A 19,639-nucleotide genomic window follows, 5' to 3' on the forward strand; every position below is an offset into this window, starting at 1 on the left:
GGTCATTCACAGTAACATGCACTTCATTTACATAATAACCTCATCAGGACGTTTATTGCATACTTCGCCTAAATAGCATCCGACATTATATACAATGCATAGGCATAATATGCAATGCCTAGGGAAAGAATGTAATACTTCTCATATTTCATACTTTGCCTGAAAACGTCAGGCATTATTTATAATGCCGGCGTTTCATACTTTGCCGGTATAATAAAAAGTGTGTTAAAGAGCATTAAAATGAAGAAATTCGAATTCAATATTCTGTATTAACACATAACACGATATCTTACCTTAATATTGACTCATTATTTTTATATTGGACCACGTATTATATTACCTAGTACTAGTTTATAATACCAGAGGAAATAATTATAGACTTATTAGGGGGTACACAATATAACAATCAAGTTTAATATGTATGTACAAATATAATAGTGTGTTTATTAGCAACAAAATGAGGAAATTCGGAGTCAATATTTTGTATTAACACATAGCCCGAAATCTTGCCTTAATATTGACCCAGAGCATTTATATTGGACCACGTATTATATTTCCTGGTACTAGTGTACCCTACCAGAGGCCATGTCACAGAATAGATTAAGATGGCAAAACTTATAAAGATGGCTGTCATAGGCTATAGTGCCCAAGAAGGAGAAAATATTTATTATTTATATTTTGTAATATAAATTTTTTCTATTGTGGCGACATCTACTGAAACTGAAATGAAGCAAAATATCAAGAAAAAAAATATTTATTATTTATATTTCGTAATATTAATACTTTCTATTGTGGCGACATCTATTGAATAACAAATGAAACAAAATATAAAGAAAAAAATATTTATTATTTATATTTTGTAATATAAATATTTTCTATTGAGGCGACATCTATTGAATAACAAATGAAGCAAAATATAAAGAAAAAATAGAAATTTTATTATTTATATTTTGAAATATTAATATTTTGTATTGTGGCGACATCTGTTGTATAAATATTGAAGCAGAATATCAAGAAAAAATATAATTTTTATTATTTATATTCTGCAATGTTAATATTTTATATTGTGGCACCATCTATTGAATAACAAATGAAGCAAAATATCAAGAAAAAGTAAAATTTTTATTATTTATATTTTGTTGTTGTTGTTGTTAATTTACGTCGCACTAGAGCTGCACAATGGGCTATTGGCGACGGTCTGGGAAACATCCCGGAGGATGATCCGAAGACATGCCATCACAATTTTGATCCTCTGCGGAGGGGATGGCACCCCCAATTCGGTAGCCCGACGACCTGCGCGAGAAATCGAGCACTTTACGGTAGCACAGTTTAACGAGGACCAATACCGCACACCCTCGGTCCCTACGCAGACTGATCCAAGTGGTCACTCACCCGCACACTAACCGTAGCTAGTGATGCTTGACTTCGGTGATCTGCTGGGAACCGTGTCTTAACGATCAGTTCACTGCGGGACCTTTATATTTTAAAATATTAGTATTTCCTATTGTGGCGACATCTATTGTATAAATATTGAAGTAAAATATCAAGGAAAAATATAATTTTTATTATTTATATTCTGCAATGTTAATATTTTCTATTGTAGCGACATCTATTGAATAACAAATGAACCAAAATATCAAGGAAAAATAAAAATTTTATTATTTATATTATGAAATAATAATATTTTCTATTGTGGTGACATCTATTGTATAAATATCGAAGCAGAATATCAAGAAAAAATATAATTTTTATTATTTTTACTCTGCAATATAAATATTTTCTATGGTGGCGACATCTATTGAATAACAAAATGAAGCAAAATATCATATTTACATTTCGTAATATGAATATTTTCTATTGCGGTGACATTTATTGAATATCGAAGGAAGCAAAATATCTAGAAAAAATATTTATTATTTATAGTTTGTAATATGAATATTTTCTATTATGGCGACATCTGTTGAATAATTCTGGAAGAAAATATTTATTATTTATAATTTGAAATATTAATATATTCTATTGTGGCGACACCTATTGAATAACAAATGAAGCAAAATATCATATTTATATTTTGTAATATTATCATTTTCTTTTGTGGCGACATCTATTGTATAAATATGGAATCAATATATCAAGAAAAAATATTTATTATTCATATTTTGTAACATTAACATTTTCTATTGTGACGACATCTATTGAATGATAAAGGAAGCGAAATATCAAGAAAAAATATTTATTATTTATACTTTTTAATATTAGTATTTTCTACTGTGGCAACATCTATTGAATATCAAAGGAAGCGAAATATCAAGCAAAAAATAAATTTTTCATTATTTATGCTTTGTGATATTATTATTTTCTATTGTGGCGACAACTATTGAATGACAAATGAAGCAAAATGTCAAGAAAAAAATCATTATTATTTATATTTTGTAACATAATATTTTCTATTGTGGCGACATCTATTGAATAACAAAGGAAGCAAAATATCAAGAAAAATATTTATTATTTATATTTTGTAATAATATTATTTTCTATTGTGGTGACATCTATTGATTAAATATGGAAGTAACATATCAAGAAAAAAATATTTATTAATTTATATTTTGAAATATTAATATTTTCTATTGTGGTGACATCTATCGTATAAATATGGAAGCAAAATATTAAGAAAAAAGATTTATTATTTATATTTTGTAATATTATTATTTTCTATTGTGGCGACATCTATTGAATAACAAATGAAGCAAAATATCAAGAAAAAAATATAATATTTATTATTTATATTTTGTAATACTAATATTTCCTATTGTGGCGACATCTATTGAATAACAAAGGAAGCAAAATATCAAGAAATTTTTTTGTTATTATTTATATAGTATTGAGTATAGTACTGTATAGTATTGAGACTTTACATCTTTTTATTGTCTTTAAGGCAGCATATGACAGTACCAAAAGAAATAAGTTGTATGAAGCAATGGAGGAATTTGGAATTCCGTTGAAGCTTATTAACTTGACAAAGCAGCGCTCAGAAGAGTCAAGTGCGGAGTTACCGACTAGGTGGCTGGACGCATGAAAGAGGTACCTAAGGATGACAGGAATAACTGGAAGGGCATGGCACGGAATAGATCAAGATATAAACAGATAGATCAAGATGAGAACTTTTTGATATGGCATTGGCCTGTCATAGGCTGTAGGGTCCAAGAAGAAGAAGAATTTACGTTTTGTAATATAAATATTTTCTATTGTGGCGGCATCTATTGAATAAAAAATGAAGCAAAATAACAAAAACGCCAACTAAAAAGAAAATTTCTTAAACGAAAGACAAAAATTAACATATACAAAACACTCCTACAGCCTGTGATCCTATATGGTAGTGAGTGCTGGACTCATAATAAAAAAGAGGAGAGCAAATTGCTGATTTTTTATAGAGGGATACTTAGAAGAATTTTTGGTGCAGTCAGTAAGAATAACAAATGGCGCACCCTTAGAATCATGAGTTACATAACAAATGTAAGCAACCAGACATAGTTCATGTTATTAAGGACAATCGCATTCGATGGCTGGGACACCTTTATAGATCTGAAGACCATCACCCCGAAAAAAATCAACGTTTTTTAAACGAGAAGATACAAGAAAAAGTCGTCGTCCAACGATTAGGTGGCTGAATGCAGTTGAGAGGGACCTAAAGATAATAGGAGTAACTAACTGGAAGGCCATGGCACAGAATAAATCAAGACGGCAAAAACTTGTTGAAATGACATTGGCCTGTCATAGGCTGTAGTGCCGAAGCTGAATTTACATTTTGTAACATAAATATTTTCCTTTGTGGCGACATCTATTGAATCACAAATGAAGCAAAATATCTAGAAAAAATATAATTTTTAGTACTTATATTTTGTAATATTAATATTTTCTATTGTGGCGACATCTATTGAATAATAAAGGAAGCAAAATATCAAGAAAAAAATATTTATTATTTATATTTTGTATAGTATGGAGACTTTCCATCTTTTTATTGACTTTAAGGGAGCATACGACAGTATCAAGATTAATAAGTTGTATGAAGCAATTTAGAATTCTCCTGAAGCTAATTAACTTAACAAAGGCAACACCCAGAAGAGTCAAGCACAAAGTTACCGACTAGATCGCTGGACGCAGATGAGAGGTACCTGAAGATAATAGGAATAACTAACTGAATCGATACAGAATAGATCAAGATGGCAAAAACTTATTGGGATTGCATTGGCCTGTCATAGACTGCAGGGCCCAAGAAGAAGAAGAATTTATATTTCGTAATATAAATATTTTCTATTGTGGCGACATCTATTGAATAACAAAAGAAGCAAAGTATCAAGAAAAAAATATCGAAAAAGCCAACTAAAAAGTAAATTTCTTAAACAAAAGACAAAAATTAACCTATACAAAACACTCCTACGGCCTATGATCTTATATGGTAGTGAGTGCTGAACTTTTAATAAGAAAGAGAAGAACGAAATGCTGATTTTTGAGAGAGGATTCTTAGAGAAAATTCTTCTAAGAGGGATACTTAGAAGAATTTTTTGTGCAGTCTATGAGAATAACAAATTTCTCCCCTTTTAGAATCATGAGTTATATAAAAAGCATTCGAAGGACACCTTTATAGATCTGAAGACCAACCCCCCCTCCCAAAAAAAGTAACTTGTTTTAAACCAGGAGGTACAAGAAAAAGCGGTCGTCCACCGACTAGGTGGCTGGACGCAGATGAGGGTTGGCACACCAAGAGATGCACATTTAATCGGCTGAACTAAAATATTACTTTTAAGTTAGCATTCGTTTAGATTTTTCGATAGGGTTATGACTTGTATCATAATAACCTAAAAAGATGGAGTTTTGATGAAACGTTCTAGAGACTGCAGTCTTAACAAGCCTTATTTTTATGGAATGATTAAATTTTGGGATTTCTTTGGAGAACTCAAAACATTTGATTTGAACTCAAAACATTTTATTAGTTTTCTCACTTAATTTCCAGGTAAATTTCAATGAAAATTGAGACAAAAATTTCAACTGGAAACTTTGATTCGTTTATTTATAATGAGAAATATTAGATTTTCGGTGTAAAAAATATTATAAGTGAAACTCCAATCTCAATAATTGATAATTTTAAGACTTGTTATTTTCCAGGTATGATATAGGAATATTTCAGGTTTTTTCTAAAAAATTAAATTTTCCCCCGACTATTTAGAGTTTAAATAAATATAATTACAATTTTTTCCTCTGGGATTCCTGTTTAGTTTATTTTATAACCGCTGTTGAACAGATGACTCAATTTAGAGTTTACGACTATCAATGTTCAACTCTGTAGCCTTGTCATTTTGAACCCAATCCAGAGGACAAGGGAACTTCTGGATCAAGTATTGGGAAAAATTTGTCTTTGTGGAGGACTTTTTGATGGAGCTAACCAGCATTTGCATTACATGGAGATGAAAACCTCCAATGGTTAGCCTGATTAGAAGGGGACTCAAACCCATCCTGATCCGTCTCCCACTGAGGATATTTTTCGTCAGCATTATGGTTGGTGTAAGCCAGATGTGGAGCATTTGAGAGAACCCTTAACCGCTTCCCTGATTATTCCGAGTTAACTCGGGCACGTATATATTGCAAATATTTATTATCCCGAGTAAACTCGGGCATAGCAGAATTCGTCATTACCTTTTGTTTTATCACGATTTTATTCGTCCGGATGCAAAGAAAAAATAATAATAATAATCTGTTGTGATTGGAAGCTTGCCAATTTTTGTTTAGGAGTTTTCCTATTTGTGGGACTGCAGACGTATTTTGTACAATTGTATATATACGATGGTTGATGAATTATACATAGAAAAAAAAAAGAGTAAAAAAATGGCGTTCGTGAGTGAAAGTAATGCAGATTCTTTTAGATTATGAAGAAGAATACAAAGACTCATATTTAACTTTTTTTTTTCTTCTTGATAATTTGGGGTATAGTAAACTAATGGTAAATTTAATGTTTTTTACACATAAAAAAAATAAAATTTAAACTTAGTTCCTTGTATTTATTAATGAAATAAAAAAATAAGATTTTTTTTTAAAAAAATTGATAAGGGAAGCAGTTAATGCGCACCCAACAGTGTTTCTTTTTCTCCATTATCACTTACTTCGCTTTATCGTCTGCTGCTATACCTTTCGTAACTCTAACTAGTTAAACATATTTTAGGTTTAAAAACTGCATAGAAAAAGAAAATATTTATTAAATAATATTTTTTTTTTATTAATGAAACAAACTAAACCAGTTTTTATATTATTATAAAGATAAGCTCACCGGACAAAAAAATTAGTCACCCTAGTGCGTAGGCACCGATGAATCGTTAGATGACGCAATGGAGGTCAACTACTTCAACGTGATCACAGGCAAGTAACTATCAGAGAGATGATTTTCTTTGAAGCGGAAATTTTGTGTAAGAATGTGATAGAGTGGCAAAAAAGGGACAATTGTGTTAGGCCGTGCCCATGGTCATACGGTGAATGAAATTGTTAGTGTTTCGATGCGGACTGTTCACGTGGTCACGAAAGACGCCGTCAGAATTGTGGTCGGAGAATGATCCTGTATGAGACGTGTTTCACGACTTGTCAATCAAAATCGCTTCCAAAGCCGACAGGAATTGCTTCAATTAGTCAATCCCAGCCTGTTAATGAGAGAATAATGAGTCAAATTACCTTATTAACCTTAGGAAAACCTTATTAAGAAGCATATTCATAATTCGCTCCATGAAGATTGTAACTTAATACAAGAAAACTTGACATAAATCGAAATTTAGGGTATTCCTTACTTTTCCTGACTATATGAAGACGATAATACGAAATTCACTGATAAAACTAAAAGAATTTTCCGAATGAAAATAGATTCCGGCTTTTGAATAAGAGGGACTTTTTTTAAGCCCTCAAAAAATATTTTTAAGCACTATATGCTTTAACAAAATGCAAATTAATTTTCAAAGATTTTATGTGATCATGATGAAAGGACTAGTTTTTGACTCTTTTCTTGATTATATTAGCCATTATAAAAAGATCGAGAAATTTTTCGGTCCACTTGTGAAATATGAATCCTGAAATGGAGAATATCCTGAAAAATGCAGCACATGAGAGTGCAATAATCACACCGAACCCAGCTCAGTAGACACACCACAAGTATTACATCAAACAACGATTGGCGCTATCATATGTCACGGACTTATGGTACACCGAAATGGATTATGGTTTAATGAATTGTAAAAACGTTGAATTCGAACAATGTGAAAATCACGCTTTTGCATAATACGAGACAATAATCGACACGGTAAAGAAAAAAAAATCTCATTTTCGAAAAGAGAAAATTAAGAACTTTTTAAAAAAGCGTGAATTAGAACAAAAACAGAACAAATGAATCAGTTGTCCTCCCACTGGTAAAATGAGTGGCGGAAACTAAACAAAGCAAAGTTGGCAAAAATAAGATTTTCTTTTCATTTAAATCCAAACTTTTATTGAGTTTTTTTTAAACATTTAAATAAATTTTTGATAGAATAGTAATAATCAAAATTATTTATTTCAAGACAGCATGACTTAAATACTTAATATTTCTAATAAAATATTTTTATAATTATAAGAAACTAATCATTGAATAAATAAAATCATAATTTTGTTCAAGCTAAACACCCTCATAAATTTCTGAATACCCGATTTGTAAGTTAGACAGACATAACTAAAATTAATTTAGATCAGTAAACATTAAAAAAAAAATATTATTGACAGAAAAGTTCTTTTTTTATTTCTTCATTAATTATATAAATTATTTAACCAGTTTTAAAAGAGCTTGTATTCAAATAAAATAAAACTAAGGAGACACAATAGATAGATGTTTTTTAAAAAAAACATATTTTTAAAATTTCATTAAACTTTTATAAAGAAAAAATTACTTTAAACGTTAAGCCTATGACTTCTAAAAATATTATATTAGGTAATGATTTAAAAAAGAAAATCAAATGATTGGGTGCATCGCCATATTATTCAACAAAAAATATGCACCTCTTAAACCCTTTAAAAAATATCATAATTAGGCAGGATTGGAAAGTTTTTGACAATTGACAGTTTTCTCTTGTTTTAACCGTCATGTCAACAAAAAAAAAAAAAAAACTTCGGCATTGTTTTTGACAATTGTCAAAAATCATGAAATTTTGAATCCTGTAAAACGAATGACGTTTTCATACGCTACGGACTGACAATATGCCGAAATAGATTGGGGTTGAATTAGTTGTGAAAACGTTTAATAGAACAATGTGAACTGTGTCTTTTAGCATAATTCAAAACGAAAATCAACATAGTAAAGGAAAAATCTCATTTGAAAAAGGGAAAATGAAGCACTTTTTAAAAACACCTAATTAAAAATGTACCTTTAAGGACTTTTAAAAAACGAAAATAAGCACCTTTAAGAACTCTACGCACCCTGTTTAAACGTGAATCTACTTTCTGATTGGATTTAAGTTCTTTTACATGACAAAAATAAACCGCTTCTTTCACAATTCATTTATTTAACACAGTAGAAAGGAAAGAAATATAATAAAAACAACTCAATGAATATATTACAGTCAATTCATTTTTAAAAAATAAATTTACATCCTTTACTGATATCCACCACGGCTTCTACCTCTGTTCACGACACGGAACGGCGTTCGTCCGCCTCTGAAGGGAGCCCTCGGCCCACGACCTCGCATAAACCGAGGTGCGTCTTGCCGATACGAATGGGAAGGATAATCGTGAGGACCATCAAAGTCTCTCCTCGGTGGATAATGTTCTTCGGGAGGTTCTTCTCCCCAGGGACGCTTACGAGGATAATTGTCAGTCCTCATGTTTCTCGGTTCACGATATCTCCTGTCCTCAGGGTAATGTGGAGGACCACCTCTTGGTGGCAATTCTTCAGGGTCCTCTTCCATTGGAGGAAACCTTTCACTCCTGTTAGGTGGTCGCTCAAAACCGTGATGCATGTCAGGATGAATAGATGAGGATCCATTTTCATGCATATTTTCAGAAGGGACATCAGTGTCAGGATAAGGCCGCCAGTTTTCATGCGGGGGTGGATCATTTCTTGGATGATCGTGAGCAAACTTCTCATGATTTTCAGAGAAGTTATGTTTGGGCATACAATTTCCCATCAGCCCTTCTGGAATAGGTGGAGGAGGTAAAGGTGATGGCTCTAGAAGTGAGATTAAATTATGTAAACAAAGAATGAAATTAATTTACAAATTCAGAAAAAAGACAAAAAAAGTAAAATAATAAAGCGCTTCAAGCAGCTAAATCGAAATTTGTTTTATTTTAATATATAAAGTCTGAAAAACAATTCTAGCAGAAAACAACGATAATTATTTTAAGATATGTATGTTAGAAGGACAGCACTTCATTAGGGGACTGCCTCTGTCAACCTTTCTGCTGTCGACTGGTGAAACTAACCAGAGGAATGGAAAAGCAATTAGGAAAAACATTTCAATATGGGGCACTGATAACAGAAACTTTTCCCCTAACACTATCCCGCATGCTGCTTTGAAAACAATCAGTAAGTTTATCCGGTATTCACTGTATAATTGACAAAAAACTATTAAATAAAAAATTTTAATATCTTGGTAGATTTATAAACCAAATTTGAATTATCTTTTAAATTTAAGAGCTGTCAATTATGCCAATCAGGATAAAGGAAACAGCAGTTTTAATGTCATTGCTATAATTAAATGATGACTAACTTTCAAAAAGCATGTGGAAACATCCTAAGGATGTAATAAGAACAAGAGCTTTGAAAACTGAAACATCAATAATCAAACATCCTATAAATTTATTACTTGAACACTCTATTTGACCTTTAAACTTACTTTTATTACTATTAAAATATTTCAATTTATAACATTGCTCAAGATTTATTTAATTTAGAATTAAAGTTTATTCAAAGTTATTATTTGAACTTTAACAAAATATAATGCACATAATTTATTTTTGTTTAAATGCGTATTTAAACAAAGATGCATAGAAAAGGGTTTGTATAATTTAAAATTGTTTGATTATTATACATGGTAATATAATTAGTTTTATTTCATACTTTATTTATTTATATTTCAATAATTTCACTTATAAAGAAGTGATAAGGTAAGTAGTTTGAACTAATGTTTATATAACATATTATTTTATGAATTAAATTAATATATTTGACATTTATATATTTACATTTTCTAATATTTTTTAAAGATATTTCACATTTGAGAAATATAACTTTGATTAACTTATTGAAATATTTAATTTGTAATTTACTGAGAGCAGGGTTGCGACAGAAAAAATTGCAAAAAAATAGTTGCTTTTAGTAGCCAAAAGCATGAAAATAGTTGCCGAAAACTATGAAAATAGTTGCCTAAATAAGAACAAAAATAAGACTAAAATTTTATTAAATGACTTAATTGTCATATACCATGATCCATTTAGTCAAGTTGGTGGCAAATATGATAATTTTTATATAAACGTTGATGAGTATATTTGCAAAAAATTAAATACTTTTAATTACTAGAGTTCATTTAAAAAATACTTTTTTCATTAAAAATAAAAACACACTTATTCGAAGAAATTTTCCCTTTTATCAATAATTAACTTAGCAAATATATATATGTATATATACAGTCAAACCCCGCTATACTGAACACGGTTTATAATGAACTCCCGAATATAGTGAACGAAATATTCGGTCCCGTGCCTTGCTATACCTGTATAATGTTATTTTTTGTGGATATAGTGAACCAAAAAAGTGATGAGGTTGGATATAATGAACTTTTTTCTGTCTGCGACTGATTTCTTTCTTTATTGTTTTGAAATAATTTTAATATTTCTACTTCAGAATAAATACATATACCGATTTTTAAAACCATCTATAGAAGGAAAGGTACTCCTTTTTGCTCTCAGTTCAGTTAAAAAAAAAACTGCAAACAAGTGTCCCAAATTTAACTATGGCGAGCAGTAAACGTAAAATGTTCTTCATTGATGATAAAATGGGCATAATCAGGAAAATTGAAAATGGATGTAATCAAGCTGATATTTGCAGGAAATATAAACTATCCAAATCCACATTTTGTAACGTATGGAAAAATAGGCAATAAACAATTTCTGCTCATGAAAAAAATTTAAATGGCAGAAAAAAGTTGAGAAAAGCAGATCACAAGGATGTTGAAGGAACAACATTACAAGGATGTGGTTTAGCATTCAAAGAAGCCGCAATCTTCCAGTATCTGAACAAATGTCCATGAATTTGCTGAGCGATTTTATGAGACTACTTTTATGTTCTCGAATGGCAGGTTAGACAGGTTTAAAAAGCAGAATAACAGAAATTCAGGAAAAATTATCTGAGAGTCGGGAAGTGTTTCCATATCTGAAGTTGATGATTGCTCATCAGCTAAAGATTACAAATTTTTATTTGAACGCAAGACGAAGAGTGATGAAAAAGAACACATTTTTTGCTACTGCATAATATTTTTCAGTCATTTATTTGAATAATGTGTAATAAAAGGGAGGAGTTTGGGAGCCATTAGTTAAATTGCCCGCTTTACGGATATAGTGAACTCCCGGTTATAGTGAACTGAAATTTCGGTCCATTGAAGGTTCACTATAGCGAGGGGTTTGACTGTATATATATTGTGAAAAGTGATTACTCAAATTCAAAATTCATGCATCGTAATATTGTATTAAAAATTTTGTTTTTTAAAATCGTGCAGAATTTCGCTGCAAAAACTGTTGAAAAGGCGACCGAGAAACGAAATAGACTTACGATAGAATCTGTGCAAATTGAACGCATTAAAAAGTGATAACTCAAGTTTGCAATCTAAAATTTTTCATTTTTTAATGTTTTCTTGCAATCCATTTAAGTTTAATAGTTCTACCTTACCATTCAAAAATCATTCTCAAAGTTGTAAGATTTTGAATAAATTTGAGCTTAAAGTCATTACCTCTCCTGTAACAGGGTACGTAGCCAAATATTTCAAAAAAAAATAAGCACCTTTTAAGTACATCTTAAGCACTCAAAAAATATTTGTAAGCACTTTGATAAAAATATTATGATTAGGATATGCGCACTCATAATTTTTTTCCTTCATATTGTTGAAAGTTCTTCATATCTATAGGTTAACAAAATGCAAAATAAATTTCACAATTTTAAATACATTCAATATTGAGTGAATCATTCAGTTTTTCAAATTTATAATTACTTCACACAATTATGTAAAAAATTATTCAAAATTATAAATAATTAATTTAACTATTATTTAAAAAGATTATCTCTCTTGCAAAATGCAGCAGATTATCTCTCTTGTAAAATGCTCATGAGAATGCATGAATCCTTCCCACCGAATCCAGCTCAGTATTCGAGCCTGCAAATATTTCATAAAAAGCGCTTTCATACGCTACAGACCAATGGTATGTCAAAATAGATTGTGGTTGATTGAATTATTAAAAAGTTGAATAGAACAATGTGAAAAACACGCTTTTTTAGAAATTCGAAGCAAAAATAGATGGTAAAGAAAAAAAGTCTCATTTTGGAAAAGGGAAAATTAAGCACTTTTTAAAAACACCCAAAGAAAAAAGCACCGTTAAGGGCTTTTAAAAAACAAAAGTCGAAAATAAGCACCTTTAAGCTCTTTTTAAAAACGCTATGCACCCTGTGTAAATAAACTAAATTTCGCAAGCTATTATTTATATTCATAGCTGTTTTATTTACCAAATTTCATGTCAATGGGGCTTTGCATAGATTGCACAAACTAAACTTACCCTTAAACTTCAATTTAAATAACACGAAGGATATGTCCAAAAAAGAAACATGAATTAATCTTCCATCGCTCAGCATAGTTAGAATTCAAATCACAGGTTTGAGTTTTCTTTTGCAAAAATCATTCAGCAGTATTCTTAATTTATCAAACTTGATTTCCGGGAATCATTTCATAATTTGAAAAATTCTAATGAAAAAATCTTTCTAGTTTGTTAATCTATTCTAATTTAATCTCTTCCCCTAACATCTGCTTCTTATCTCCATTCTATGATTATCTAGCTTAAACTTGTTCCTTTGTCCCTATTGGTTGAACCACTTTGTATGTGAAAAGTCTCTTTACTTTTAGACTATTTGGTGCTTACATGCTGAGAAAGGTTCTTGTTTGAAGAACTGAGAAACTACAGAATGTCTATTTCATTTCTGCTTCGATCCTGCGTGTGACAAAAATGTTTATTACCTGAAGGTCTTTCACCCAGAAGGACATTACGTGGTGGTGGGACCCTATGAGAAGGTTCTGCAAATTGAGGAGCTCTTTGATTTTGCGGAAAATGTTCAGGAGGCATCATTTGAGGGGGTTGCATCATTGGGGGAGGTGGCAACATTTGAGACTGCTGCATCATCTGTGGTGGGGGCTGCATCATCTGAGATTGGGGATTGGCTTCAGGAGAAATTTGTATCTCACCTACAACACAATTCTAAATTATTAAAAAAGAGGAAAAAAAATAGTAAGTTTATTCTACAATGGAAAAGAACCTGTATTGTGATTGCTTTATATAATGCAGTTTAGCATGATAAAGAAACAATTCAATAATTTAAAATAGCTAAAAAAAAATTTAAAAAAAAAAGGCAGTAATAGATGCTGAACTAGAATAAATTTTCAAGCAATTAGGAACTACCAAGTATAATCAATGGAACAATAATGAAAACTTCTTTAATTGAATTATCGTCTGGTTTCAAGTGATTTTTGATACAAAGTAGCAATAATTTGGTAAAAAAAAGTCACATTACTTAGATTTAAAAAGAATACTGGTTGACCCTCAAGTAAACAGATTTTACAACCAACTTCTTAATCTATCGTTTGCTAAAGATTGGTGAACATTATGATCTCAAAGTTACGAATATTCAATATCTCATAAGTAAATTCATCATCTCTCAATACGATCAATGTGCATGCATCAAAAAATAAAAAAAAGTCTTTATTAATAAGTTAGTTTTCAGAATTTTCAAAAAGATCAATTTTGGACTCTTCCTTTTCCTTTTGGTATTACGATAACATAATGAATATAAAAATTCCTTTGGTATTATCAAATTATATGTGATGACTTTCAAAAATTATTTTATGTTAAGTTTTAAAAGATAAAACGGTACATTTATTCCAATTTTTAGTAATTCTCATAGGTTTAAAAATAAGTTAAATAAGATGAATTGGTCACTTAAACAAAAAGTCTCCTGATTGGGTATTTTAAATAAATTGATAAATAAAATGGATAAACAAAAATTTATAAAGCTCTACATAAGTTTTTAAATGTTATTGTGGTGTGATCATGGGATCACCACAATGTTTACTTTTCCTACTGGGCTGTCTCCAAAAGGAGCGCCCTCTTCATTGCCTTTGCAGGATCTCTAGGGCTCGACTCATAGCTCGTCTTTAGAGATTCTTGCAACCGCTAAGGAGGGGACGCTATCTTTTGGAGATAGACCAGTATTCCCCGTGGATCTCGAATAGTTGGTTGCTTTCTTAAGCAGCAGGATAATTTTTGTTTTTTATCCCCCTGTGTGCTCTAGAGTTTAATCATTGATTTTTACCATAATAAGTTTTTCCTTATCTCCTAATTATTTGATGCATCAGGTAAATTCAGCAAGAAAACAATTATTATTCAAATGACTTAAATTAAATTACTATCTACTCCCTGGAGCACACAGGGAGGATCCAGCATGCACGTGGTGCAGTTAGGCTCTTGTGCATTGATGAGCCGCTTACTGAAATGAACATGTTTCTCAAAACCGAAATGAAATAGAAATGTTGAATAAAATGCCTTCGTCTACAAAAATCTGTGTTTTTCATTTGAATGGAGATATACTACATCTAGCACAAGCAGATGGCGAATGATCTTCACCACATGGCCCTTCCATCAACCACACCTCCCGACAAAATAGTTATAATAAGAAGAAATAAAAACATAAAACTTTCCATTTGTAAACTTTCAAGATATTTGAAATAAAAACTGCATTTTTAAATCAAAATAATCACTTCTTAGGAAAATTTTAAGGAAATTAAATTGATTCAAGTATATTTTTTATACAGTCATACACCAATAAAACAACTAACAAGAACATACTTTCTAATCATTGTTATCCAGAAATTGTTTTGTAGAATTTCTTATTTATAATCAAAATTTAAAACATACAGTCACAATTTGTATGAAGAAAAAAAAAAAAGATTGTAAAAGAATTTGCAAAATTATTTGACACATACTGTACATAAAATTAGCAAGCCATGTACTTACAGACAAACCCCATTATAGCGAACTCCCGGATATAGTGAACAAAATGTTCGCTCCCGTGCCTTGCTATTCAAATATATTATTTTTTGTGGATATAATGAACCAAAAGAAGGGAGGAAATTGGATGCGATAAACATCTGTCTCCGACCGATTTTTTCTTCATTTTTTGGTAATTTTGAAATTTCTGCAATAAATACATATATTGAATTTTAAATTCATCTATTGAGAGGAATGTAGCCTTGCTTCTTCAGTTTCCCATCCCTCAATAAAGGACATCTCTAAATTTTTTTTGTACGCAAGACGAAGAGTCATAAAAAATATCACATTTTTAGTTACTACATATTGTTTTTTAATCATTTCTGTATTTCTTTTTATGGGTCATTTATTTAAATAATGTGTCATAAAAGGGAACAGTTCGGAAAAAATGAGTTAAAATTGTTCGTAGTACGAACATAGGGAACTCTCGGTTATAGTGAATCAAAATTTCGGCCCTTTGAAGGTTCTCTATGTTTGACTGAAGTAAGCTTTTTTCCTTTTCTTGTTATTTGATTTTTTTTTAAAAAAAAGAGTTCATACCATTATTTCGATCTTCTTGAGGAGGTGCTAGCAACAGAGGCTGTTTACTTTCCATCCATTGTTGCTGAAACTGTTTAGGGATGGGTTTAGAAAAAGGAATTTTCTTCTGAGTTGTGCTCTTTTCGCTGGCTTGCTCTTCTGATGCAAAATCTAGTCCAGGAATTATTGGTATCTCATCATCATATCCCCTCTCTGTAATAGAAAACATCCCTCACCAAATCAACTTTGTTAAAAAATAATAATAAAAGCCAAAAAAATTAATAAATGAACAAAATAAAAAAGTAAATCACATTAGAGCAATTATGAATGTCTTATTTTCTAATTTCAAAAGCACATAATTCAGTTAAAAAAAGAAAAAAAAATCTAAATTTTTATAAATTAACTCTAGGTATCCTTTACAGTTATTTAAATTTTATAGTATTTTTCATGGGTTTAAAAATGAAACACTGGATGTTACAGACGTAACACAATGCTACGTCTGAAAAGGCCAGTTTTAAAAAAAATTAAATTATGAGAAGATTAGAGTAAAGATTAAACATTAGAGTAAGGTAAAATGATGCCAAGAGTTATTTTCCAAAAATTATTCAAGCTACTTCATTTTTTAAGCTGAAATTCTTGTATTTTAAGTCTACAAATGATATTTATAAATAGAATTGTTCACCAGCTAGTGCAAGGAATTTTTTTTAAAGAAAAATAAATAAAGGGATTTTGATCAGTAAAAAATTAGGAACAAGTAAAATATGAATGAAACATAAATAAATGTACAGAAATCACTCAGTATTGGTGTATTATTCTCAATTTGTTTGAAATATAGACTGAAGGTATGATAATGATAATTTTTTCCTTCACAGGGCATCATGCTTTTTTTCTTTTAAATCATTTTTTATGAACAATGAATGATATATATTTCATTTTATGAGAACTTTACTTGAGATTTAGGAATCTTCTTATTAAATTTGAGTAAATTATGCTCTTTAACCTTGTTGTTTAAAATAACCAACAAAAAAACAAGCTTTGTTGTTGAACAGATTTTTCAGGATGTCATGGTTTGCTCTTTTTTTCAATACTAAGACTCAAAAAGTACTTGATAATACAATGTATTTCTGATGTTTTTGAATATAGTAACTAAAAATTAATAAACTCTTACTTATTTTTTATCAGGTATCTAGTTACATTCTATTTTATTCATAAAATAACATTTATTTATTTATTATTATATTTATAAAGACAAGCTAAAATGTATATATTTTTTTTGAAATAGTCAATATAAAACCTTTTTTTAAAAAATTTAAAGATATATATATATACAGGGTGTTCCAAAATTCTCTTTACAACTTCAAAAATTCATAACTTCGAAAATAAACAAGATATTTATATTCTATCTTTTGCATGTATTACTGCAACTAATAAAGTTTTGTTTAGTACACTTCAACATGCGCACCATTGGTGGCCCTTAGCACTTCCAGTCTGTAATCAATTTCAAGCCAGGTGATGTAAAGATAATTTTGGAACACCCTGTATATTTTTCAGATAATTTCTGATGGTTTTATGAGGGCTTTTTCGCACTGTTTAAGTACATTTTGTGATTTTTTTTAGTAGTCAGCATCCTAGCCCTGATTATAACATTATCATTTGACATAACCTATGTCAAATTAACAATTTTTTTTAATAGCATGCAATAGTAATAATATTACAGGTAATAAGTAAAATTTTAAACAACAATACAGATCATAAGTTGCTAGTTACAATTTTAAACTTAATCACAGAAGTTAAGTGTGTAAAACGTTTTTTTTAAAAATACATTATGAAAATTTCAATTTATTTTAACGAGAAATTATGCTTATAAGATATTAAGTTGCTTATAAGAGAAATAATATTGTTTGTGGATTAGAAAAAAAATTAAAAATATTAATAATAGAAATAATGTATTGTAATTCCTCACAATTAATATAAAAAGTAAAGCAATAACTATTCTTACAAAATAAAGCAATAACTATTCTATTCTTAGTGACTATTCCATGAGTCATTAAGAATAGAATAAAGCAATATTCTATTCTTAGTGACTCATGGAAAGCCATTACACTTTTAATTTCTTACCTGATGGCTTTAATAGCTCAGCTACACCGTGCTCCAGCCCCATTCCAGGAATAGATGATATTGTTCCAGAATCATCTAAAGTAAAGTATAGAAATAAATGTTATTGAAGCGCTATACTTTATATTTTAGAAGAAACAAAAATTAAATTATCATGAAACAAATACAGTACCTATATTTCTGAAAAATATGTTGATTAGGACTGGGCTATAAATCGATACATCGCGACATATCGATTTAACGCCTGTATCGGCAGGCCGATACAGCGACTTTCGATCCAGGTGATGCATCAGAAATCTGATTTAAGCCGTCGAGTAAAGAAGACGAACAATATAGTGATATACGATATAGCGATACAAGACAAGCAAGGATCTCTTACGTTCCGATGCCAACTCGCGCTGGGGAAGACAATGTACATATCTTTATATTGAAATGGCCTTGATTGATGAGCGGTAGAATCAGAATCAGTTTCAAGAACATATATCGTGATCTCGCATGCTCGTTTCCGCACCTCTTAGTTTTTTTCTCTTCTTTGTTGCGACTTGATATTGTTTCTTGTAGATTATTTTCAGTGGGACTGACTTAGTGATCGTTACCTTGTTCTGAACGTAATCTATTATTGAAGAAGTGTTTCTTAATTAATTAGGTAAATTTTTTTTTTGAAACAAAACTTTCTTTTTCATTTTTAAATGTGAAAATTAATTTTGATATTATATGTTCAAGTATTATTTTACATTATTGAATTTACTACAAACGGAAATCTAATTTAAGGCGCCCATAAAGAATTAAATTAAAAAGTAATTAAATTTGCTAGGCTATTTTTTACTTTATTAAAAACATTTTGGATAAAATAATAATTTAAGGTGCCCATAAAGAATTAAATTAAAACGTAATTAAATTTGCTAGGCTATTTTTTACTTTATTTTAATTTATTAAAAACATTTTGGATAAAATAATAATTTAATGGGTTTTTATTACTGAGTTTAAATTTATAAATCTATAGTTGTTTTCATTTTCATAAATAAAATTATAAGAAAACTTATTTTTCCTCTTTTGGATTTGGACATAAGTCAATCAACTTTGTTTATTGAAAAAAATTAGTAATGTTTGCGATTGCGACTTCCTTTTTTAAAATCATTTAGCATTTCGTTTTATTAAAGAGTATAATCGTGTTTTTTTATTTTCTTTCAATATTGTCAGTTGAATATTTAATCGAATATCATAATTCTTTTGTTTTTATTTTTAAGAAATTAAACCTTACTTTGTTTTTTCGTTCAGAATTGGTAATTATTCAATTTAACTTTATTATTTATGTGAAATTATAATGATAAAAAATAGTGTTGTTTTAAAAGTGTTTTTTTTTTGTTTAATTTTTTTAGCACTTTGTTTTAAGCACACAAATAATTTTTAACGAACCTATTTTTTAAAGTTTTTTTCTATATTGTTAGGCAAATATATTGATAAATTTCAATTTCATTTATTTTTAAACTAAGAAATCTTTCGTTATTTGCGCGATCATCTTTTAGAAAATATAACATTAATATCTTTCTTAAGCAAAACATATACATCAAATTCAGAATTTGATTTAAATCAATCTGAGTATGAAGTTTTGATAGAAATCCGACTTTCTGCGCCTTACAAGTAAATGAAT

At 29.6% G+C, this 19,639-nt stretch overlaps 1 protein-coding gene across 12 annotated transcripts in view; it reads right to left on the reverse strand.

Annotated features, from left to right (window-relative positions):
* Nucleotides 1-8,541: 8,541 nt before the first annotated feature.
* The window catches only part of LOC107457234 (pre-mRNA 3' end processing protein WDR33), a 102,870-nt gene continuing 91,772 nt past the window's right edge, over nucleotides 8,542-19,639 (reverse strand). For all 12 annotated transcript variants that reach the window (XM_087153273.1, XM_087153250.1, XM_087153280.1 and 9 more), the window contains exons 15-18: nucleotides 17,992-18,066; nucleotides 15,895-16,086; nucleotides 13,272-13,496; nucleotides 8,542-9,223 (exon numbers count right to left, since the gene is read on the reverse strand). In XM_087153273.1, the coding sequence (XP_087009399.1) occupies nucleotides 8,652-9,223; nucleotides 13,272-13,496; nucleotides 15,895-16,086; nucleotides 17,992-18,066 (1,064 nt within the window). In that variant the 3' untranslated portion in view covers nucleotides 8,542-8,651. The remainder of the gene's footprint in view (nucleotides 9,224-13,271; nucleotides 13,497-15,894; nucleotides 16,087-17,991; nucleotides 18,067-19,639) is intronic.

Source organism: Parasteatoda tepidariorum, chromosome 1 (assembly GCF_982258835.1).
Source record: "Parasteatoda tepidariorum strain Cologne lab strain chromosome 1, Ptep-v5.0, whole genome shotgun sequence".
Lineage (NCBI taxonomy): Eukaryota > Metazoa > Arthropoda > Arachnida > Araneae > Theridiidae > Parasteatoda > Parasteatoda tepidariorum.